This window comes from Sphaeramia orbicularis, chromosome 16 (assembly GCF_902148855.1).
Source record: "Sphaeramia orbicularis chromosome 16, fSphaOr1.1, whole genome shotgun sequence".
Lineage (NCBI taxonomy): Eukaryota > Metazoa > Chordata > Actinopteri > Kurtiformes > Apogonidae > Sphaeramia > Sphaeramia orbicularis.
This window is the reverse complement of record NC_043972.1, coordinates 57,285,883-57,311,627: the sequence shown is the minus strand read 5'-3', so window position 1 is coordinate 57,311,627 and position 25,745 is coordinate 57,285,883. Positions and strand designations below refer to the sequence as shown.

At 38.3% G+C, this 25,745-nt stretch overlaps 3 protein-coding genes across 3 annotated transcripts in view; 2 read left to right on the top strand and 1 right to left on the bottom strand.

Annotated features, from left to right (window-relative positions):
• Positions 1 to 25,745, top strand: part of LOC115435836 (uncharacterized) — a 1,131,008-nt gene that overhangs the window by 135,345 nt on the left and 969,918 nt on the right. The gene's annotated exons all lie outside the window — the stretch shown is intronic.
• Positions 1 to 25,745, bottom strand: part of LOC115436331 (zinc finger protein 658B-like) — a 763,626-nt gene that overhangs the window by 2,863 nt on the left and 735,018 nt on the right. The window contains exon 5 of the mRNA XM_030159176.1: positions 8,344 to 9,176. Within this exon, the coding sequence (XP_030015036.1) occupies positions 8,344 to 9,116 (773 nt within the window). The 5' untranslated portion in view covers positions 9,117 to 9,176. The remainder of the gene's footprint in view (positions 1 to 8,343; positions 9,177 to 25,745) is intronic.
• The window catches only part of LOC115436291 (zinc finger protein 239-like), an 887,505-nt gene that overhangs the window by 167,907 nt on the left and 693,853 nt on the right, over positions 1 to 25,745 (top strand). The gene's annotated exons all lie outside the window — the stretch shown is intronic.

The following is a 25,745-nucleotide window of genomic DNA, read 5'->3' as shown; positions in this document are numbered from 1 at the left end:
AAGACAACACAGAAGCAACGTGCCACATTGCTATGACGTCCAGGTACTCTAAAGTTGGTAGTATCCTGTAATGGAAAAGGTCTCTGGGAATAGGACCTGGTACTCAAGTCGAGTCAAGCTAGTTCCATATAATGGAAACGCAGCATATGAGTCTGCCTCAATATTGTCATTTCATGTTCAGGGTGTGACTCTTATCACGCTCATGGAGTTTGTTGCTGATTGGATGAAGAACTGTTGAGTTATACCAGTTTTCTTTTTCTTGGTGATGCATCCAAATTCACTGCTGCACCCTGAACACATCAAGTAACGACCGCCCACCATTTAATGGAGATCAGGACTGGGCAAACGAGCTGAATTTGCATTTCAACAGGTTTGAATCTGTCCTGACTCCAGCCCCCACCCATTGGTGGAATATACCCCCCCCCCACACCACTGTGACTATAGACTCCTCTGCCCCTCCCTGTAACAGTGGAGGCCCTCCAGTCACCTCCCACTCCCCCTCTCCCTCACTATGGACCAGCTGAGGAGGGGGCTCAGGGAGACAAAGGCCAGGAAAGCCAACAATTACAACAAACATCAGAAGTACAATGGGGGTGGGGGGGTTCACCACGGAGCCAGAACTAAACATTACATTACAACTCCATCTACCAATAGTCTGCACCATCTCATATCACATCATCTCAACAGTAAAAGTAGAAACACAACAATAGCATTACTGATACGAATTCTGCAATATCTGCAAAATAACACAATACAAACACCAGTTCAAAGAAGCAAAGCAACTGATTCAATCAGCAGCAGATACTCAATGTTAAAAGGACAAACAATATTTGATATAACCTCACATACAAACAACACAGGACTCACTAAGGAGCAAGAACAAAGTGAAGTTTGTTTTACATTACAACTCCATCTACTAATAGTCTGCACATGTACTGAGCAACAGGAGGAAAAATCCCTCCTCATCTCCTGCTCCATACACGACAAATTCAGTCAGACGACCTAGACAGCAGCTATCTGTGAGACATGAACGCACTAAACTCTGCTAACTCTCATCTCTGATAAAACCCTCTTCAAAATTAAAAACACACAAAAACACTTATACAGTGTATAAAACATCAGGAATACATATTTCTGTAAACCAACAGTCAACCTGGACTATGTCTAAATTAAAACCAAAGGAAAGTTGCTAAAGTTCCCTCTTTATAAATCTAGGATTAACCACCATTTCACAAACTCCAGACCTGTTTCAGTTCGACCTCAATTCTCACAAATTCTAGAAAAACTATTCAGTAAACGGTTGGACAAATTCATAGATAAACATAAAGCAGAGCAGAGGAACTTCACTGGCATTAATAGACTCAACAGAGGAAATCAGCAGTTCAATCAATCCAAACCATCCCACAGTTGGAGTATTCACTGACCTCAGAAAAGCTTTGCAGTCCTAAAGATCCAATCTGTGACCCAGCAGCTCCAGAAGGTCTGTATGATGGCTCTGCATTTCCAGGATTTCATCCACTGAGGCAGGAAATCTACAAGTGGAACAAACAAACAGCAGACATGACTTTAACATCCTCCACTAGGGTTTGTCAACGGGGGTGGGACCGCCCCCCAGGGGGCGTTCTGGATGAGAAAGCTGAGAGGGGGGTGCTCAGGCACAAACGGGGGCGTTAGTCACTGTTATTCATCACAATGTACAAGTATCTATATCAGAACAAACTCTGTTCTATTGAACAGGAAATAAGATTCAACTGTGTATTTTGGGCGGAATTACAAATATCAGCGCTGCTGGTGCTCTCGTGTTCCTACTACCGCCATGTTATCTCCATAGCAACGGCTCTAAACAAACTCCTATGCAGCGCATAGAAAACAACCGGAGCATGTTCAAGCAGCGCGAGGACTGAAAAGGAAATCCATCCAAACTCACGTGACCGTCTCCGCTTCACTGCACGAGAGTTAGCAGCTCCGGTACCGGCTAACTATAGCGGAGAGCACCGAGATATCCAGGAGGAAAAAGACTTGGGTAGATTTGAGCTCAAACTGCTCCTAAGTATCAAAAGATGAGAATCTGTGTCCAAACCCACCGACTAACATCGAGTAGAATGAAGTTGGATGAACCCGCTTCACGGCTTGTCTCTGGCTCTAACAGCAAAAACAAAGGAGGAACAAACAGGGCTGGCACTTCCGGGAATGAATACAAGCTGCATTCTGATTGGTTGGCCATGTCAATACAGCGTTGTGATTCGTCCATGTAAAGTAAAGCGTGTATATGGTACTGGCTCCATTCGACTCGGCCTTTTTGTGTTTATAATCCGTAAAAGTACCTGGAATCTGTTTTTTAGAATTTGTTCCAAAACGGGTGAAGAGATACTAAAATGTGACGTGTAAACAAAGCAGACCACTGACTGGTCATGGAGTTGTGTCAGCATCATTGCGTCATCAATGCGCGACCGCCATTTTTAAAACCCAGATGTGGAAGTGTACAGTAAATATAGCGGTAGGCTAATCCATGATGACAGCCCACAAAACCACACCGTGGTCGGTCCAGGAGGTTCACACATTTCTGTCCTTGGTGGACGAGGAAAAGATTCAGCGTGAGTTTGACGGAACAACACGGAAGTTACGCTGCTGTTGCTATGACGACCAGATATTCCAAAGTCAACACTGCTGTGTTGTTTCCGGTGTACCTATGGAGACGGTCTACACGCGCTGTCTTCAGGAGCTCCCAAAACTTCATATCAGTGATGTTCCTCAGATTGGACCAAGTCCAACACCTCCCAGTAAAGTGGACAGAGGATTCCAACTGGATGTGGATCATATAGACATGATTCGGAAGGGAAGGAAGAACTTTGAACAGGTTGACGTGAACGTTAGCTAAGAACTGGAGGACTGGATTATGTGCGTCATCTGGGGTTTGTTCTTCACAACATTGTGATATTGTGACATTTCAAACACATGCTCTTGTACTGAGTGTACAGTACAGTAGTATCTTTGCTTCCAAAATCAGAGATGGTTTTTACTTAATTTCTCTCAACATTGATTGTTTTTTTATCCATGACTATGATTTTAAATGTTCTACCTCAAAAATTCTAAAATATTTCTCATGCTCTGACTGTAAATAAAACATTTCAACCACAACTAACCATCTACCTTCTTCACATCTCGCTTAAGAAGAAAACCCTCCCATTAAACTTCAAGGAATATATATATGTTCATCTGAAATCAGCATCTGGGAGAAGGGATGCCTGAGCAGCTCCTGGGCACTCAGCCTGTGTTTGGCCTCCACCGAGATGCAGAGGATGAAGTCCCACAGCTGTTCAGACGTGTGTGAGGGCAGCAGGGGGTTGGTGGGCTGGGGGGTGGGCTGGAATATCGCCGCCATGGCCTCGAATTCAGCCCAGGGAGGCTTTAGTGTCAGCACGTCCACCACCGTACAACCCAGACTCCTGCAAAAAGACCAACAGGATCAGTTTAAAGGAAGCGACAGTTGAAGAGTGAAGAAGAAACTGATGATAAATCTGATTTCAAACCCACTCATCCAGGTGTCCTTAGCTGGATGAAAAATACAGAGGACAAATGTCACAGTATACACTCAAACTATCTGCATGGTTTACATTGAACCATCTGTGCCTCATTAGAACCACATCATTTTAATAACACAACCATATTTTCACACTTATTTATGTATATTTCATTCATTATCATATTGATCATATATTCTCTAGCACATATTGTACAAATTTATGTTTTGTGTCTTAATAGACTGTTTTAATATATATATTTGGTATATATATTCAGAGCTATATATGTTTGTATATTTACAGCTTTATATACACTGCCCGACCCCCCAAAAAAAGTCCCATATGTAATATTTGACTGCACCAGCTTTGGTTTGGATTACAGGAGACATTCACTGTCACATCTTTTTTACCACATAATGCTCATGAAGTGTCACAATGAGGTTCATAATATTTATTCCATCCATAGTTGCATTAATTTTGGATTACTGATGATGGAGAATGAGACAGCTGTGTCAACTCTTCATCACATCCCAAATTAGAGTCTGGACTTCATGGAGGCGAATCCATGTATGAAAATGATCTCTCATCCTCCCTGAACCATTCTGTCACAAGCCTGATGATCCTGATCAGTCCGGTCATTGTCCAATCTGTAGGACATTAAAGATATGCATCTGCAGATTTCACACAGTTTAGGAGTTCAGTCAAAGTACATGGAAGCCATGTTGTTGACAGTCTGTGATCCTCAGGCCACATTGTGGAGGACAGTACAGACCACATGATGTCACATGACCTCAAAGGGCTGACCCTTAAGTGGTGAAGACAGTGAAAGCCTGCCTTCAGGAGGTCAAAGGTCATTTGGATCCTGGTATGGACATGACTGTAGGTCTGCTGTGGTTCCTGGGGGTCTGTGTATGGTGTCAGGAGAAAAGGCTGGCAGGCAGACCCCCTGTCCCCCATGTCGACCCCCTGTCCCTCATAAACACACCAGACTCTTCACCTGTCAATACAAAACCTCATCATCACATTGTTGTTCAAATGGGCATACACTTTCAACTAAATAACCCAAAGAAATTTATAAACATATTTTGATCCATATTTATCAGTACTTTGATATGGCAGGAATAATAATTAACTTAAATTATGTTTTTGTGGTAAAAATAAATAAATAAATAAATAAATAAAATAAGCCTGGTAAGGGATCAAATGAAAAAATCTGTTTTTTTTTTTTTTTTTTTACTTACTCAATTGGCTAAAATGCCCCGTTTCTGACAAAATTTCACATAAAATACAATTAAATATGTTGACTAACATGTGTTTCTATAACACCAGTTAGTGTTGGAGCAAAAATGTGTCATAATTAAAATTTCATTCAGAGCAAAAGAAAGTAACAGATCAAAACAGACTACAGCAGTGTTGTTCAACCTTGGGATCGGGACCCCACATCGGGTTGCCTGAAATTTCTAGGAATTGATAAAAATAAAAAACTTACTAATATAAATGTGTTGAGTTGACAGAGCCAATCCAATCCATGTCAGACAAACTGTGGTTGTGAAACTGCAGCACTGTGGTTCTGTTTCTCTGTGGTTCTGTTTCTCTGTCAAATGTTCATTGTGGTCGGTTTCAGATGCTGCAGCTCTTTCATAATTCATAGTTTGAGTTCTTGTTTCTTCAGTATTAATTGTCCTCCTTGTAAATCACAGCTGGACTGACTGTACATATCCCGACCAAGGAAAATCCAATTCTCCCTTTGTGCAGTAATCTACACCTGGATTTACTGCCTCCATCCACAATAATATACATTATATAGACTAATGTCCTCTAACATTAACCTGGATTTGAAACAGAGGATAGAAAACTATTACAGGATCAAAAACAAATTAATTTTAACAACAACAAAAAAAGTCTGTTTTGAATGTCTGGGGTGGACAGAAATCTGTGACGTTAAAATGGGGTCAGGAGTAAAAAAGGTTGGAACCACTGAACTATAGTCTCAAAAGTACAGAGTATTTTGTTGGAAAAAAAAAACCCATAAGTTTCCAATTCCAACTTTATTATATACAACATAGCTAATACAAGAAAAAGGTCAAATTGAGTACCTTAATGTTCTTCTTTTCTCATTGCTAACAAAAGATGACAGTTTGTGCATTCTGCTGGAACTTCAGTCTCACTGCTCATCTCCTCAGGAGGGAACTCAAACACTCAGTCGATCAGATAAAGTCAGACACAGAAGCCTCCACCCAATTCTCTACCTCATTTGGTAGGAGTGTGAGGAAGCCACCACTCTGCATGGCAGCAGAAGAAAACCACTACTTCCTATAGGTACCTATAGGCCATGAAATCACATAGGTATTCTAGTGAGGACGTTTTGAAGGAAACTGGATAAAAAAAGTTCTAGATAATTCACTGGAAACAACATTTCTGTTGGACATGCATCCAATGTTTGTTCCATATACCTAAGAAATTCTAAAAAGGGAATAAATGTGAGTAATTCTGACCCACCCTGTTCTTCATCAATACATAAGTTGATGTTAATTCATATTTGTGTACACTTGGTAAGCTTCAGTGTTATGGAACCATGTGCTCAGGATGGATTATTAGAATATTTAGTGAAAGTAAGAGAGTTGTCGGTAATGGATCAAAGAAAAATACATGCAAAGTTCACATACTTATCTATAATTTACAAACATTTTGTAAAAGGTACCTTACAGTAGGTTTAAATATCTTTACTTTCTGTAATTTTCATTATCCAGTTCCAAATAAAACCATCAAAAAAACAAAAACAACCCCCCCCCCCCCCAAGTCCCAAACTTTACATGCAATAAAATTGTAATTTTGGAAAAAGTAGTATAAAAATCTCACCACAGTATGTTGGATACACATAATAAAAAGTAAAATTTGGAAAAAAGAAAGGCGATCTGCAATACTTTGCTTTCTGTCATTTTATAACTGTGGCGGTGTTGCCTTTCTTGAACTTAAACTGCACAGAACAATACTGGAAAATTGTGACAGGAGCAGCTGGTTTCATTTGTGAACAATGAACAGGTGAGAACCCCAACCAGCAACAGAATCACAACAAGTGACTGATTAAATGTCCACAAAGTCAATAAGTAGCAGTATGTTCAGTTTGTGTCCTTTGTGGAAAGTTTTGCCACATTCTTCTTTAGGACATTGTGAACCTGTGATCAAAGATCTGTCACAAAATCTGCACTGGTAAGGTTTCTGTCCAGTATGAGTCTGTTGGTGACACTTGTAAAAGTTGGACGACCAGAGGATCTCGGTGCACTTATCACATGGGGACATCAACTTCTTGTGGTGAACGTGACAGTGAGAACATCATGCAGACAAGGCTCAGACAAGGTGAGGAGAGCTGGCTCAGTGGGGAGCACAGAGCTAGTCTCCCTGGTGTCAGTAGCAGAGAGAAGGACCCTGGAGAAGATAGTGTCCATCCTGGACAACCCCCAGCATCCTCTGCACAGGACTGGGATCAGACAGAGGAGTGTGTTCAGCTCCAGGCTGCTGTCTCTGACCTGCTCCACTAACAGGCTCAGGAACTCTGTCATCCCCCTGGACATCAGACTGGACAACTGATCACTGAGTGGTCAGGGGGGGTCTGGGTCTCTGTCAGGACCACATTAGGACTGATACGAAGACACTGGAAAACATCAAAGCACCTTCTGTAGTTGGACTACACCTACTTTTCAGACCACCGTAGATCACTTCAATCACTGTTTCACTTTATATCACTGCCCTGAAATGTGTAAACACAATGAGAAGTCTTTGTTAACAGTATTGTGAAGGAAGCTCTTTTAGAGGTAATTCTTTAGCAAGTGTGTTTTAAAGTATACTGTATATACTAACCTTAATGTCAGCCTTGTTACTAACCCACCGTTTTTTGTTTTGTTTTGTGTGGATCTGTCTGTTTTTTGTCTTGTGCTGTATGCAAAACTGCTGAATTTCCCTCAGGATTAATAAAGTATCTATCTATCTATCTATCTATCTATCTATCTATCTATCTATCTATCTATCTATCTATCTATCTATCTATCTATCTATCTCTGAAAGCCTTCCCACACCGGTCACAGTGTTATGGTTTTTCTCCTCTGTGGGTGCATAGGTGTGCCTTACATCTGGACTCTATGGAGCCAGATCTGGAGGTTTTTAGGTTTGATGTTCTTGTCAGAAGAAGTCGGTGCTGCTGGTTCAGACACTGCATTTCTTGTTGTCATCTGATGCTGAGGTACTGTTTGGTCCAGACGATGATTCACATCTGTGTTGATGGTAGGAGAGAGCAGAGTGTGGCAAGAATCTTTGTTCACATTGGTAACACTCAAACTGTTTCGGTGTGTTTCTCCTCTGTGGATGCGCAGGTGTGCCTTAAGCCCATTTACTTGGGTGTAAGTTTTCCCACACTGGTCACAGTTATATGGTCTTTCTCCACTGTGGACGCATAGGTGTATAATCTGAGTGAAAGTTTTCCCACACTTTTCACAGTCATATGGTCTTTGTCCACTGTGGACACGTACGTGTACGTTAAGGCCACTCGTGGGTGAACGTTTTCCCACACTGGTCACAGTGATATAGTCGTTGTCCACTGTGGATGCGTATGTGTTTCTTAAGGCCACTCATCTGTGTGAAAGTCTTCCCACACTGTTCACAGTGATATGGCCTTTCTCCACTGTGGATGAGTAGGTGTGGCTTAAGTTTACTCATATCATTGAATGTCTTCCCACACTGGCCACATGCATATGGTCTTTCTCCACTGTGGATGCGTAGGTGTTTCTTAAAGTAACTCCTGGTGGTGAAAGCCTTTCCACACTCACATGAATATGGTCTTTCTCTGCTGTGGATGCGTTGGTGTGTCCTAAGGGTAGACACTTGGGTGAAAGTCTTCCCACACTGGTCACACTCGTATGGTGTTTCTTCGCTGTGGATGCGTAGGTGTGTCTTAAGGCTACTCACCTGGGTGAAAGTCTTCCCACACTGTTCACAGTCATATGGTCTTTGTCCACTGTGGATCCGTAGGTGTGATTTAAGGACAAACATCTGGGTGAAAGTCTTCCCACACTGTTCACAGTGATATGGTCTTTGTCCACTGTGGATGCGTAGGTGTGCCTTAAGTTTATTCATATCAATGAACATCTTCCCACACTGGTCACACACATATGGTCTTTCTCCACTGTGGATGCGTTGGTGTTTCTTTAAGTGACTCCTGGTAGTGAAAGCCTTTCCACACTCCTCACATGAATATGGTCTCTCTCTGTTGTGGATGTGTAGGTGTGTCCTAAGGTTAGATGCTTCGGTGAAAGTCTTCCCACACTGGTCACACTCATATGGTCTTTCTCCACTGTGGATGCGTAGGTGTGACTTCAGGTTACTCATCTGGGTGAAAGTCTTCCCACACTGTTCACACTCAAATGGTCTTTCTTCACTGTGGATGCGCAGATGTTTTTTAAGTTTACTCATCTGGGTGAAAGTCTTCCCACACGGGTCACACTTATATGGTGTTTCTTCACTGTGGATGCATTGGTGTGTCTTAAAATGATGCATGTGGGTGTAAGTCTTCCCACACTGGTCACAAGTGAGTTTTCTTTCCATATTTGCTGGAATCAGGTGATCTTCCCCTGATACGACTTTTAGGTTTCACTTAAAATCCACCTTCAGCTTCTTTCTACATCAAAACAAAGAGAAAGAAGACGAGGTGGTCACTGAAATGCAATGGAATGTAACAGAACAAACACATCTCTTCAGGACCAGATTAAGCATATAGACAAAATTAACTCGTTAGGTCATCGACAGGACATTTTCAAAACAACCAGTATTTGATGGGTTCTCCTCAAGAGATGTGTTTCCTGTATGAGACCAGAAAAAGCAAATAATAATGGAGAAACTGATGATGAAAAATGTCAGGTTGTCTCCAGTGTTGGCAGATTCTTTAAATAGTTACAGAATCACAAAACTCTGCAAAAACTTGTTTCACTTGGTCATTGAAAGTAAAGTCAGACCAATTCAATGTATTATTAGGGCCCAAGGGCTGAGAATTGGCTGCAAAGGCCCTATTGTCTGTCAGATGTTTTCTATTATTATTATTATTATTATTATTATTATTATTATTATTATTATTATTATTATTCCGTTGATGACTAGTGTGACATCACAAATCCCTTTGGTGCCCAAACCCCTGCTGTTAATGTAAACAGCAGTGGCTGGAGTCCAGGAACTGGTCACCTTTTTCACACACACATCCTACTTTGCTGACTTCCCAAAGTCGGCTGAAAGAGATCTGATCTGTCAGAACTCAAATAGAGTTCTAAGAGTTAAAGGAGCTGTATGGAAGAATTATGTTCCAAAGAATCAGAAAAGGGCCCTGAATTCACCAAAAATGAAGGAATCATGTTTATTTCAAATACTGACAATGTTCACATTTGAAAACCTAAGTGTCAGCCCACAACTAATGTTTCTGTTGTCAGGTTGTGTTTTGGTCTGATGCTCCGCCCATCACCTATCTCCCAATCACAAAGTCAGTAGTGTTTGTTCATCCAGGTTGCCAGTTCCCACTGAGCTGCAACTAGGAACATTTCTGATCCCAAATGTCTGACTGTTGGATTTTTTATGGATTGTAAGTACTCTTTTATCTATTTATTTATTTTGTATTCTATGCATTGTCTGTTTTATCCTCTGATGTACAGTGTCCTTGGGTGTCGCGAAAGGCGCTTATAAATCACATTTTATTATTATTATTATTATTATTATTATTATTATTATTATTATTATTATTATTATTATTATTAGATTTATCAGAGTTAGTTTAATGCCAGGTCTGACAGGGAAAGTTCAGGTGTTAATGAAAAAGAGGAGCTACGAGGCTGAGGTGAGAGCGAATAGCTAGCAAACATAAGGATTTTAGCAATAAAGCTAACATTACTGTACCCGGGTAACATTAGCGTTTAATTAGCTATGTTAAAACAAGTACCATATGGTTAGTTGATAACATAACTGACAAGACACACACATCATTTTGCTTTAAAGTTACATATAGACAGGTAATGTTATATAAGCTAATGTTTAGCGCTAGTACTAGCTAGTTAAAGTTAGCAACTAATGCTAGCCGGGAGCAGGTCTTTTTAGACCCTGGACGTTTGGAGCATGAGACAGTTCACACCTGGCCTGGACGTTTCGAACCCTGGGATAAAGATGTTTTGGACCAGACTTGGTGCACTGATATACACGTAAGTACAAGAAAATATGTAGATGTGTGGATTTTTTAGGGCCGATGCTGATATCGACATCGATTTTGTTTTTCATCAGTCTTAGCCAATACAGACTGATGATTTTCTTGAGATGATATTGCTTTTGCTCCCTCAATTTACATAATAAAAATGACACAATGATAACAAATGTTACAAGTCTCAATTTAAAAAAGAGAAACATTATTGAACTTTAAACAAACTTTAACAAATAGTAAAAAGAGGAAGAAAGGTGAGGTAGAACGTGTCGCCACGCTAGCTATGCTACGGAGGCAGCCAAACAGACCACCGCTCTTCTGCCGCCTTCTGATGAACTCCAGGTCACTCTGCAACAAGATGGATGAACTGAGGCGGCAGATTGAAAGGAACGACATCATTAAGGACAGCTGCATTCTGCTGATCACAAGGCCTGGCTTTTTTCATTCATCCTGTAGCAGACTACACAGCACAGCATCACAAAAGGACAGCGGCGTCGTGGTGGCAAAACAACTAAGACTCCATAGAGAATGGATTTGCTTCAGTCAGGAAATCCTTTATTGTGCACAAGAGGAAAGTCGTACAGACAGAGCTTTGCCGTCTCTCTGCGGAGTCTCCTAACAGGTCCTATATGTGCATGTAGTTATATTGGTTTATGTTAACCATGTATGGTGCAATCATCTGCTTATTATATGACACAGAGCCATGTGATTGGTCTGATGTACACTACCAGTCAAAAGTTTTAAAACACCCCAATTTTTCCCATTTTGTATTGAAATTCAAGCAGTTCAAGTCCAATGAACACTTGAAATGGTACAAAGGTAAACGGCGAACTGCTAGAGGTTAAAAAAAAAGGTAAGGTTAAACAAAACTGAAAAATAATATACATTTCAGAATTATACAAAAAGGCGAACAAGAAATGGGTTAACAACTTAAAGCAGTTCTGCAGTAATGGAGGTTTATCAAGCCTTGAAAGTTGGTGCTACCAATTCCTACAGATGTCCCAATGTTTGTGAATTCCTTCCAACTCCCTGTGTCTGCATCAAAGTAGTGTTGGAACACACTTTGGTACTATACCGTTGTATTATTTGAACAGTATTGGACTGCAGAAAGTAGTGTGTTACTATAAAATGGAAAAGAGGAAAAGGCAATTAACCATAGAAGAGAGACAGACCATCATAACACTTAAAAATGTAGGTCTGTCCTACAGAGAAATGTCCAAGAAAGTCCAGTGTCAGTAAGTCCAGTTTCCTTCACCATCCAAAGGCAGTCAGAAACTGGACTGGGAAATACTGACAGGAAGAGGTCTGGAAGAAGCAAAGCCACAACAGAACCAGAAGACAAGTTTATGACAGTCAACAGCTGGAGTGAGACTGACAGGACAACAGCTGAAAGCACAGAGAAGATAGTGGTCGTAGTAAGACAGTCTGAGTTTCAACTGTGAACAGAAGACTTCCAGTTGCAGGTTTGATCAGTCCAGAACCCCTTCTTCCAGTCTTCAGTAGTCCACTGGTGGTGTATCATGGCCCAGCCAAGCCTCTTTTTCTTATTCTGAAGTCTCAGCAATGGCTTTAGCTGCAACTGGACCCATCAAACCTCCAACTCGAAGTCTTCTCTTCACAATTGGAACTGAGACTTGCTTACTACAAGTAAGTCAGAAAATAAATACATAACTTAGACCCAAATAGGCATAGTAAGAGAGAGAACAGATCGATACAGTGGGCAACGACATCACAGCTGGGGGGCGGGGAAATCCGAGGGGGAAAACAATCCTTCCCACCTGTTCGCTATAATGTAAAAATGCGGAATTTTAACTTGTTTTGCAAACGCTAACAAGTTGTCATGACGTACTTTGAGTCGCTATTGCCATCTGACAAGGATTGATATATTAAAAAATGAAATCCAGTGGGGTTGGATTTTTGTCCATACGTTTTAAAAGACTGGGCCAATGATCCGACTCAGTGGACTGACATCTTCTGCTACTTAATGGAGTCACCTGGTAAGGGACTATATCACTTTTGCTATAGATATGAAGAATTAAACTCAACATAATTTCAGAACTGGACATTAAATAGACAAATTAATGTTAATTAATGTTGTTGTTGGTCCAATATGACATGAGGTTCTTTTAGCTTTGAACAGAAACAGGCAATAGAAATGTCCTTCAGAGGGCTAGATTTGGTTTTATGCTTGGAGTACATTTGAGCCAGCACTTATGTTTTACATAAACTGTACTCAGTAAAGAACTTTAATCAGTACTTCTACCTGAACCAGACTTTTGTACACAAGTATCTGTACATCTACTTAGGTGCTGAATGTGTACTTTTGTAGGAGGAAATCTACACAAATTACAAATGTAGTACAAAGTTCACTAGAGCTTAAACGTTAATCTAATATTCCTGATACCCCTGACATAGTCAACGATTGTTTGGAAATGATGAACATTACATTAAACTGACCTGAAATCAAGTGCTGACTGCAGGTTTGTTTTTAGGTTCATAATCTGCCAAACTCCTCCTCTCTTCTGAAAGCTTGAATCCATTTTGTCCTCCTCAGTGGTTCCGCTTTATTAACTGGTAAAATGTATAACCTTAATAGGTGAGGTTTTTTTGGGGGGGTTTATTTGCGTTGCAAAAAGGCACATACTGTGGCACCTCTTCAGTATGACAGCAAATGGAAGAGACCGGTTTGGTTTCCCCCTCAGCTCTAACTGGATGTGACGTTTGTGGGTGTTCCCGTTGTTGCAGACTGTATCTATACAGGGTGTCCCATAAGTCTCCATACATAGGAGACATAATACATATGGTTCTAACATGTATTTCTTTATATTTCTTCTTTATAGTTCTTCAGCAGTGGAGGACACACATTGAAATGTGTTCCCGACAAAATGGCAGTCATATAGAGCATATTATATAAATAAAAATGGCTTATGTCAAGAAACGCTTATTTTTCCTGTGTATGGAGACTTATGGGACACCCTGTAGAAAGAGGGATAAAATAGCTAGCTAGCCAGCTGCTAAATATTAATAATTTATATATATATATACACACGTATATACATATATATATATATATATATATACATATATATATATATATATATATATATATATATATATATATATACACACACACACATACATACATACAGAGAGAGAGTATATGAGAACACTGGACTGTCCACAGTCCAAATGCCTCCTCAGTATCAAAGCAAATAGGAGCTTAGATCTGCCATCTCCATGTTTGTAGTTTCTGTTCAACGTGGATCAGCTGGAATACTTTGAGGTGGGATGGAGTTCAGTCCAAGTCAGATAGATTCTACCTGCCAGTCCTCTGGAATGCAGCACTCCCTCCCGTGAATGTTTGACGATAATGCAGATCACTTACTGTGCAGGACGATCCGTGCTTTCACGTCCCAGTCTCCAAATCCCATCAAAGTCTGCAGCAGAAGCAGAAAAAGGACACACATTTGTCACTAGTCGTTTATGAAAAAGAAAAAAAAGTCGCCAAGACTATTTGAAAAGTTTCCAGATTTTTTTTTTTTCCTCTCCAGTTTGGCAACACTGGTCCGGAATGGGTCTGAAGAGAAAACCGATACCCTGAAGCGGCCCGGGTGGAACTGGTCCGGGTCCGAAGGTTCCGCCTATACAGTGTTCCATGATGGAAACACACGAACCCTCTAAAGACCCACAGCGACATCTGGACCGGAAATGACTGTTTGGAGTCACTGTTCACTAATGGAGGGGTCACTAAAGTATGGGTTAAAACAGGAAAGTGGAGCTGAACAAATGAAATAAAAAAGGAAAATAAAACGGAATAACAATGGAAAAAAAAAGAAAGAAAATTACAGCAAAATATAAAATAAAAATCTTGTTAAGTAAAATGAAATACAATCTAAAATTGTATGAAGTAAAAGGGAAAAAAAAGAAATAAAAATGAAACAATATAAAGGGAAATAAATAAAAGAAAACAAACCCATATAATATAAAATACTAAAATAAAGTAAAACACACACACACACAAACACACACACACAGAGACACACACACACACACAAACACACACACACAGAGACACACACTCACACACACACACACACACACACACACACACACAGACACACTTGTGTGTGTGTGTGTGTGTGTGTGTATATATATATATATATATATATATATATATATATATATATATATATATATATATATATATATATATATATATATATATGTACACATAATGTTTATTTAGAGATCAGAGAATTGCTACTCACAGACGATTTAATTTAGAGTAGTTAATCACTGAAATTCTGATTTACAAATTCCAAAGGTTTTCTTCTTACCTTGTTGTTAGTCCGGCCTTAGAATTGTCTGGAGCAGATCTCTGCTGATCCTCCTGGACACAGTCCTCTATTAGTGTGTTCTTTTGTTGGAAACTCCAAGGACGAGTCAGGATTCACTTCTGTCTCATTTTTATTAATTTAATTTGATTTGATCTGATCAGAAATAGATATAACTCAGAACTGAAGATCCACCCAGAAAGAAAATGGATCCAGACATTCCAACGTCCATCACTTTTCTTGTCCTTATAAGCTGATCCCCAAACTATGGGCTGGTCCTGTGGGCTATGTGGGTTGGGTCAACGATAAATGGACTGGTGTTTTCTGACTCTAAGTCAAACAGATCTCAACTCTATGTAACCCTGTGATGACACTGTGTCTACAACTTGTCTCCTGTGTTCAACATAAGATAAGATACTTTATTGTCCTTAAACAGAATGTACAATGAAATTTAGGTGCACTATCAGGACAATCAACAGTCCTATGTAGGAATGTGTATTTTTTTATTCTTTACCTTTATTTAACCAGGAAAACCTCACTGAGATTAAAAACCTCTTTTCCAAAAGTGTCCTGGCCAAGACGGCAGCAGTACATTAAACAGTTACAGACACAAACTTTCATACATAAAAACGAAAACAAGTTTTCAAATCATAAAAAAGCACGAAATCAAGTTGAACCCTCCAAAGTCAACTTTGTGCCCACAAGATGAAGATAAAGTGCATCAGACAAAACGTCTGCAGCCAGATGTCTCCCTTTCTAAGTCTTTTAAAAGTGTGTCTGTTTGGTATGCTGACCAAGATGTTCCACACAGTAAACCAGCCCATACTATCCTGAGAACTTAGCATTATCTTAAAACATTAACTGCTGACTTCTAATGAGATTAAACTTCAAACTTCAACTGTTTAAATTAAAATAATACTTTACCTCCAAGGAACCCGGTCCCAGAGTTGACCAATCACATCGGGGTCACCAAATTATTATGGTCTCATATGTTCGTTGACTTGCCAAGCGTCAGTTCATGCCTTGCTGCTGGGATGACCACCTCAGAGCTCCACAGTCACTGGACTCTTTCAAAAAGGGACTGAAGACATTCCTGTTTAGACAGGCCTTTTACGGCCCACCATGACGCTTTGTTTTATTTGCTTAGTCTTTCATTCCTGATACACTATTTTATTTTTTATTGGACTGTCTTCTGAAACATTATTTTAATCTAGATAGTTTAAGTTTTAAGTTAAATCTTTTTAGTAATTCGTAGTTAATGTTTTAAGCTAGGATTCCTTTGTTTCACTGGTTAGTGGTAAACTTCTTAGGATAGTATGGGTCACATGTTGGTCAACATACCAAACTGACAGATTTATGATCAGAGAACTTAGGTTTTACTTTAGGCACACTTTTAAATCCACACGCCCACATAGGAAACCAAAACAGATAAGAGGTAACCACACTGTCAGTTTAGGGTTATATAAATAGAGTTGAGGTATCACATCTGTTTGACTTTAGAGTCAGATGACACCAGCCTTTTTTTGGTGACCGAACCCACCTAGCCCACAGGGGGGTCAGCCCACAGTTTGGGGATCAGTTTACAAGGATGATAAAAGTGATGTGTGATGGAATGTCTGGATCCATTTCCTCTGTGGTGTGGATCCTTAGCACGAAGTTCCACTTTTGTTTATCAGGTCAAGTCAAAATTAAATTTATAAAGATGAGACCGAAAAGAATCCTGACTTAGTCTCGGAGCTTCCAACAAAAGAACACGCTAAGACTTCGCTCTGTAGCACTTTGAGATTCAGCCGAATGAAAAGTGCTTTAGAAATGCAATTTATTATTATAATATTATTTTATTTTATGTTTATGTTTGTTTGTTGGTTTTTTGCTTTTTGTTTTTTTAGTTTTGATTAATATCTGGTAGGATAAGTTGTAAATGGGTATTATCATATTAGTGTATATAGGAAAAAGGGTGTGTGATATTGTTATACTATTATTATTGTTATTATTATTATTATTATTAGTAGTAGTAGTAGTAGTAGTAGTAGTAGTAGTAGTAGTAATAGTAATATATTGATATTCATACAAAATAATCATTGCTTTATAGTTATCATAAGGAATAGAAATTGGGAGCAGGAGTACATAAGTTTTTACCTCGTCCTACTCCTTTTCAAGCATGTATAATTTCATCTCATTTGTTTTATTTATCTTATAATAATAATAATAATAATAATAATAATAATAATAATAATAATAATAATAAATGTATTACCATTATTTATTTATTTGTTTGTTTGTTTGTTTGTTTGTTGTTTGCTTATCAATTGTTTATCTACCAGTACTTATATTTTGTTGGTTGATTTTTGTTTTGATATCACTGTCTACATGTTCGAAATAAAGATTCCATTCATTCATTCTTATTTGCTACAGAAAGTGTTATGAGTGTTGTCTTAGACGTTTATCCAATCCACTCCATTTTTATTTATGAAGCACAAATTTAAACAAACACAAAGGTCTCTGAAGTGCTGTACAATAAAACAAATGCAATAAAACATAATAGAAAGATAAAATACTAAGATAAAAACACAATGAACTCTAATAAATAAATAAATTAACAGACTGTCCATCCCAGATAAAATATCCATGCACATAAAATCAACATCCAATGCGGTGTGAAAAAGCCAAAGAGCAGAGTTTATCTACTGGAATGTGAGGTCTCAGCTCCCTGTAGCTACAATATCTCCTTCTATTGTGAACATTCTGTCCTGTGAACACAACTGACCCTGAATTTATCAGTAGACGTCCATGAGATCACTGTGAGGCCAAAGCCAGAACACCATACTAGTCATACAATCATTTATACTGAATGTATGGCATTTAACATAACACTAGAATTATTCTTCATAATGTAATAAAAAACAAAATAAAATCAGATGACATTAAATTCTCTGTTTAGAAAATATTCATGTGCACTGAAGTTAATGATAAAATACCGTAAAGATAATGATATTGGATTTATTGTGGCCGTGGTCCTGGTTTTGTAGGTTCCTTTACAACATTATAAATACACTGAGATGAAGTTGGACATAAATGGATGTTGCATTTGTTTGTTCCATGTATGTTCATTAAATCATTTCTGACATTTTATTGTGCTGTAGAAGAGCTGAAACAGAATAAAGTCACATTTGCTTGTTTTCATTGGTGTCATTTCTGTATCTGTTCATTTGTTTCTGTTCATTTCGACACACCGTTAACAAACACTGATTGTAAAATGCTGATTTTTGACTGAAATCATTGTAGTAAAGTAACTAAAGATGGTGGTGTTTACTGTGGTTGTTCATGTTGTGGTGTCTTTGGAGGAGGAACAACAGGTGTATCACAAACCTCCACATGGGTGGTTCCATCCTTGGAGGACGTCCACTTGTCCAGGTGTCCTTGAACGTGGCAGGAAAATTGGGCTCTGATTAGATTCCAATCAAGGTTATTATCGTTAACGAAACGACAAAAACTAGAACTGTAAAAACATTTTCGTCAACTGGAATAAATATAAACTATTATTAAAAGAAAAAACGATAACTAACTGAAACTGTATTGTGTGTTTACAAAACTAACTAAAACAGATAAAAATTAGGAATAAAATTCCCTTCGGTTTCATCTTTGTCAATGTTGGATTGATATGAAATCGATTTATTTCACTTGAGCAATTTTAGCTAGCGGTACTATACGACACTTCACGGTCCATCAGTTGTCGTCACTTGTCATTTAGAGTCGTCTTCTGGTCCCCACTCTACCTGGAAACATGGAGACTAAAGTTGGGAGAAAGCAGCAGAGTCCTGAACTGGACTGATTTGAATACGACAGCGAGGAAGAGAAAAGATATGACGAAACTATAATTAATACTAGAACTAAACTAAAACTACACATTTAGAAGGAAATGAAAACCAATAAAACGATCAAACCTGCTCTAAAAACTAATTAAAACTAACTGAATTAGAGAAAAAAAAGTCAAAACTAAATAAAACTAAACTACAATGAAAAATCCAAAACTATTATAACCTTGATTCCAATCCTACTGAAAAATCCAACATGGAAATCATGGTCAGTATGTGTTTTATTGTCATGAAGATCAAATTGAACAATAACTGTCAAACCATTATGGGTAGTGGAAATTAATAAATGACTCTGATAATGATTTTATTATTGTTTGACAGAATATAATAATAAGCCTTATTCTGCATCTTCACAGTGGATCTGTAAGTGTAGACATGGCTGACTAAACTGAAGAGGCTCCACGTGACCACAGCTCTTGGTCTGAGTGGCACCTGTTCCACAGACCCAGGGTGACGGCCTCTGGGATCCCACAGGTGTGCCATGTCAGAGGACAGAGCTGTGGAGAGTCACTTACAGAGCGTCTACTGAAGGGAACAGGGCAGACAGCGGACATGAGAAGAGGAGCAGAGGTGGAGCCTGCAGTGTCAGCTGAGTACAGCAAGCTCAGGAATGTTAACTCCTCCCCCTGTGGTCTGCTCATCCAAAATTTTTTAGGAATACAGAATTGAGATGGTAGATATGTTTTTGTTGTAGATTTTTTTGGTTTATGGTGTGGATGCTCGACGCTGTACACATTTAATTTAATGTAAGCAGTGGATCAGGTGAAAAGGACAGGCAAAAAAAAATAAACTTTTGCTTCTAGACTATCCCTTTTTTGGTTTTTATGTTTATTATAATTATTGTACTAAGTGCATCAGTTAAGGTACAAACCAAATAAATTCATTCAAATGGACACAACTTCATAGACTGCAAGTCTGTGCAAATGGAATGTGGTTCCCCTAAAGTCCAGAGGAGCCATGCATATTACTGGTAAGTCCAAAGATAGCTGTTAATGACAGGGAAGCAGTGGTGGGACTTTGTTGTGTGGGCACAGGAGGACTACCCTGTGCAGCCAATACATGTAGATCCAGAAGAGCAAACTACAATTAGACACAAGGCTGACCATCTGTGTTTGTACACATACATGTTTAGATACTTGTCTGTGAAAACAGAGAAATGATATTTAAGGACAAAGACACAGTGAAAACTATTGATGTTCATTCAAAAATGACTTTTGTTTCTTTTTGAAAACGTTACAACTTTTTCCCCTTGTGGACACTTTGAAAAACTCAGGCAACATCTGGAGAACAGGAACGCAAGGGTACGGATGCTGCTGGTTGATTTCAGCTCAGCGTTCAACAACATAATCCCACAACATCTGATGTACAAACTGGGCCCACTGGGACTCAACACCCCCCTGTGAAAGTGGATCTTAGATTTCCTGACAAATAGACCTCAGTTTGTGTGGTGGGTGGGTGGGTGTGTGTGTGTGTGTGTGTGGGGGGGGGCAGTCAGACCCCATCACTCTAAGCACAGACTCTCCACAGGGGTGTGTGCTGAGTCCCCTCCTCTTCACCTTCATGACCCATGACTGTTGTGCAAAAACCAGCAGTAATCACATCATAAAACATGCAGATGACACAACAGTGCTGGGGCTCATCCAGAACGAGGACGACACACACTACAGAGAGGAGGTGAGACTGTTCACTGACTGTGCAACAAGAACAGCCTGATCCTGAACGTGGAGAAAACAAAGGAGATGGTGATCGACTTCAGGAGAGCCCCCCCCCACACACTCCTATTTACATCAGAGACTCTGCTGTGGAGATAGTGGAAACATCCAAATTCCTGGGGGTTCATGTCTCTGACTATCTAACCTGGTCCCTGCACATAAACTCTGTGGTTCAAAAGGTCAACCACCACCTGCACTTCCTCTGCCAGTTAAAGAGAGCCCATCTGAGCCCAGCTGTCCTCACCTCATTATACAGAGGAACCACAGAGTCTGTTCTCTCCAGCAGCATCTCCCTATTGTACATTAGGGATGTAACGGTACAGGTTATCCACGGTTCAGTACGGTAAAAATAAACCATCTGTTGTAAATGTGTTTATTTGGGTTGAAGCTAAAAGATAGTCAAGGTTGATTTTGTGAAGAAAAAACTGCCAACATATTGTCATTTTAGTAGCATCAATGCCAATCTCATCACCATAAGTAGTGGGGGTACCTCCGACTGAGGGGGGAAATAAAAAAAAAAAAAAAAATTAAAAATCGTGCAAAAATAATGGAAATTAATATGGACAGCAAATATATGATGAAACGACCAATTACAGCAGCTTTCATGTAAAAAAAAAAAAAAAAAAAGAATCTAGGCAGTTTAATCTTAGCAGTTATTTCATGGTCTGTGCTTTGATGGTACTTCACCTCCAGTTCCAAAACACTCCTTTATGACTCCTTACACCCAATTTAAAAATACAATTAAACAATAGTATCATGGAGCTGATGTAAAAAATATCCATCGTAGGAAGCTGTTTCAGAATAAAGCTGTTCATTCTAGTGTAAGATGTTATGAAAACAGAAAGTCACAGTTTGACAAAAATAATGAAATAAAATAAAAAACACACACAAAAACACAACCTGGTGCACATATGATCCAAAAATGAGCAGGAATTTCACTAAACAAGTCACATATCTGAGTCTATTTTCAGTCCAAAAGGAGCAGATTTTGTGAGGATTTAATGCTTTTTCTGAACATACGTGGCTGTAAAAACACTCAGTTTGAATTGTGGATGGAATAAATGAACATAAATGAAATGTACTAGTATGTTCTGACACCTTCTGATGTGAATAAACTGATAATGACAAGTGTAATGTTGGAACTCTGATCAGTATCAGGTGGAGAACACAGGCCGGGATGAGAAATATATGAAATGTTGGGTTTGTTTGGATTTTATCAGGAGAAAAAAACTTTGGATTAGAGTCAGGAAAAAACTGGAAATGAGGTTTTTACTCCATTTGATAATAATTATAATGAATTTTGTAATGAATCCAATTTTTTTTTCACTGTAAATGTCAATGTAATGTAAATCAGACTCAGATTTATGGTAATTCTTCATTTAAGCAACAAAACAACATGTTACACAAAGTCTGGACATGAATGAATGAATGAATGAATGTAAACATTTTACCGCTGAAAGATGCTGAAGTATGTAGAAACAGATGGAAATAACACTCACAAGCCTTTACGACTAAAATACTGTAATTCCACCAATAAACAGGTGTTTATGGATGTAAATGTACAAAGGGTAAAGTTATAATATTAGAACAAAAATATAATTTTATGAATAAAGAGTCAAAATTCTTTCCAACTTTCAGCCCAAAAGATGAACTGAATGCAGACGTGGAGGGTATTATCCAGATATTTCCACCTCTTCATGACTTTTCTCCAAACATTATGTCTTTATTCTGTAAATACGGTCCTTTAAAGTAATGGTCATTTTCAGCCTAAAGCCATAATCCTCTCACTTTGTAAAAATGCTGATAGATGAGTTATTGTGAAGGCGTCGTCTCCGTTAGTGATTTCTTCAAACATCTTCTTCCCTGAAACTATTGGTTGAATTAATTTAAATTTGATCTGGATCTTCTTTGGGACAACATTTACAAAGTTTGTTCACAGTTTCAAAATAAAGATTTTTCAAATATTCTAAATGTTCCTTTCCTTCTAATGGTCCATATTTTGATAGTTTCTAACATGTAAATGGTTCCAGATATCAGTCTAGTTCCTATTGATCACTGATAGAAGTCATATCTGGACTGTGATTGGATGAGTTGAGTTCTCCTCCAGTGAAAGTCCCGCCCACTTCTATAGTTAGATTGATGTGCATCCAGACCACAGGACTGGAACATAGAGACAGAACCTGACAACCTCACACATTCAACTGGGGATTGATTCTGGATAGTCCAGTTCCACTGTATGAACAAGAAATCACATATTCACAATCATTTCATGACAAGAGGAAAAATACTTTATTCCAACATTATGGGCAGGAGTGTTCTAGCATAAGAACCTATAAGTAATGACCACTGCAACTGAAAAACAGAACAAAACAATCAACAGGAACTAAATAAACAGCAGGAAGAAAAATTTAATGAAATAATCACCAAAATTTACAAAAATTAACACAATAATAAACATAAATGAAGAAAAATGAAAACACAGGACAAATTATTCATCATATTTAGGTAAATACTAAGAATTAAGGAAAATTAACAAAATAAGCAAAAAAACAAAACAATTGTCATAATGTATCAAAATGAAAACTGGCAAAACAATAAAACAGACATGGGGGGAAAAAAGGACAAAGTAACAAATGAAGAAAATGAAAAAAAAAAACAAGCAAAAGAAAAAAAGGAAAATATAAATTAAATGAAATCAACAAAATATTCAGCTAAATGAAGAAAAAATATAACAAATGAATCGTTAAAATGTAAAAGAAAACTTAACAAAATAATTGCTAAAGTGAACTTAAAATGAATAAAGAAAACTCAAAATGATCAGAAAAATTTACACAATAATGAACATAAACTAAGAAAAATGAAAACACAGGATAAATAATTCATCATTATAACGGAAATAAAAATAATTAAGTAAAATAAAAAAAAAAAAAAACAAGTGTCAAAATCAAGCAAACTAATTGTTGTTGAATTAAGGCTGATTTTTATGTTATTAGTGTTTCTAAATGTTGTGTGTATTTGTAGATGATCAACTCAGACAGAACTGAGTTAAAATTCAACTGATTTGACTGGAACAATTTCATGTTGTACAAAACACAACTACACAACTATACAACACAACTACACATCACACAAACACACTGAGGATCCCTGGGTCCTCAGTCGAAATCCTCCAAACAGTGGTTCAGTGAATGTGGTTTTGAAGGTGTAGATGTGGATCAGTTTGTCAGAGGAGACTCCATAGAAGGACACAGATCCAGCAGGACAGTCCACATACACTGATACTGTACCAGAGGAGGAGGAGGAGGAGGAGGAGGAGGAGGAGGAGGAGGAGGAGGAGGAGGAGGAGGACTGAGGGAGGACTGTGTATTTGTTTTTATGCCAGACAGTGTATCCACCTCCATAACAGACCAGACTCCAGGACTGATCATTTCTTCCAAACAGAGAGCCTGTCCCCTCTCCTTTCCTTCTGATTCTTCTGTAAGTCACTGATATATGAACCCGTCCACTCCACTGGACCTCCCAGTAACAGCGACCAGTCAGACCAGTTGAACACATCAGCTGACGATGGAACTTAAATCTGTCCTGATGATCAGGATATGACTGAACCTCCTCCACTCGTTTCACCTTCTTGTTGTTTTCAGACAGTTTCAGTTCTCTGTGCGCTGTGTTTGGATCCAGGGTGAGTTCACAGAAATCTGATGGACAGAAGAAAACACAAAACAGCTGCAGTTACTGATCAGTGAACAGCTTAATTTGACTTTAGGGAAAGACTGTAGAATGACTTGTTTGTAATTGTGTCCCTGGTTCACACACTGTTACTGTGACACAAATGACCATATGTTGGATTGGTGATGTGTGTGTTTTATAGCTGTAAGCTAGCTGCTAGCTGTGCAGTCACAAGGAAAGACGCCACATTAGTGTGAATATAAAACCAGTTGCACAACCTCACCTGGTACCACATCACAAACACTAATACTCAACAAAAGGAATAAAAACTGAACACATTAATCAGTCAAATTAATCATCAATCAGTAAATGAATGAATGAATGAAAATGAATAAAAAACAAAATTAAATACAAAATTAACAAAACTTATAAAACAAAATATAAAATTATTCAGCAAAATTAGCCAAAATTGAAAAAACTGAGCAAAACAATCAGAAAAATGAAGAAAACACTCAAAGAAAATTAATAAAATATTGATTTTGTTGAAAATTTAAAGGATGTCCTTTGTAACTTTGCTGTCCTCACTCTATTTAATTTAGTTTTTTGTTCATTTTGGTTCAGTTTATATTAAACCCTGATAGTACTGATAGTTGTACAAGTCCTAGTAGTTCATTCAAAGACCAAACAAAGAAGTCATGAAGTTCTCATGAAAATCTTCCACATAAACATGTGACTAAATAAATGCTGATCATGTGATCACATAGATCATGTGTGTTCCAATGCAGATGACTGATGGGTAGCAGCGTCACAGCACTTTAAACCTCCACAGGTTTGAGTTCTGATGGTTTTGGGGAAATTCATGATGGAGACAAATAAAGGTCTGTTCTGAAACGTGTCTGTGTGAGTTTTATTTCAGAGAAGCTCTGAGATGTGAGTTGTAGCAAGGTTATAATAGTTTTGGATTTTTCATTATAGTTTAGTTTTATTTAGTTTTGACCTTTTTTTTCTCTAATTCAGTTAGTTTTAATTCGTTTTTAGAGCAGGTTTGCTAGTTTTTATTAGTTTTTGTTTTTTTCTAAATGTTTAGTTTCAGTTTAGTTTTAGTTTTTTTCATATCTTTTATCTTCTTCTTCATTGTATTCAAATAAATCCCAGACAGGACTCTGCTGCTTTCTCCCAACTTTAGTCTCCATGTTTCCAGGTAGAGTGGGGACCAGAAGACGACTGGAAACCACAAGTGACGAACTGTCAAGTGTCGTATGGTGACAACAGATAAAATTGCTTGAGTGAAATAAAGCAATTTCATACCAATCTGACCTTGGTAAAAATGAAAACGAATGGAATTTTATCCCTAATTTTTATAAGTTTTAGTTAGTTTTGTAAGCACACAATACAGTGTCAGTTAGTTATTGTTT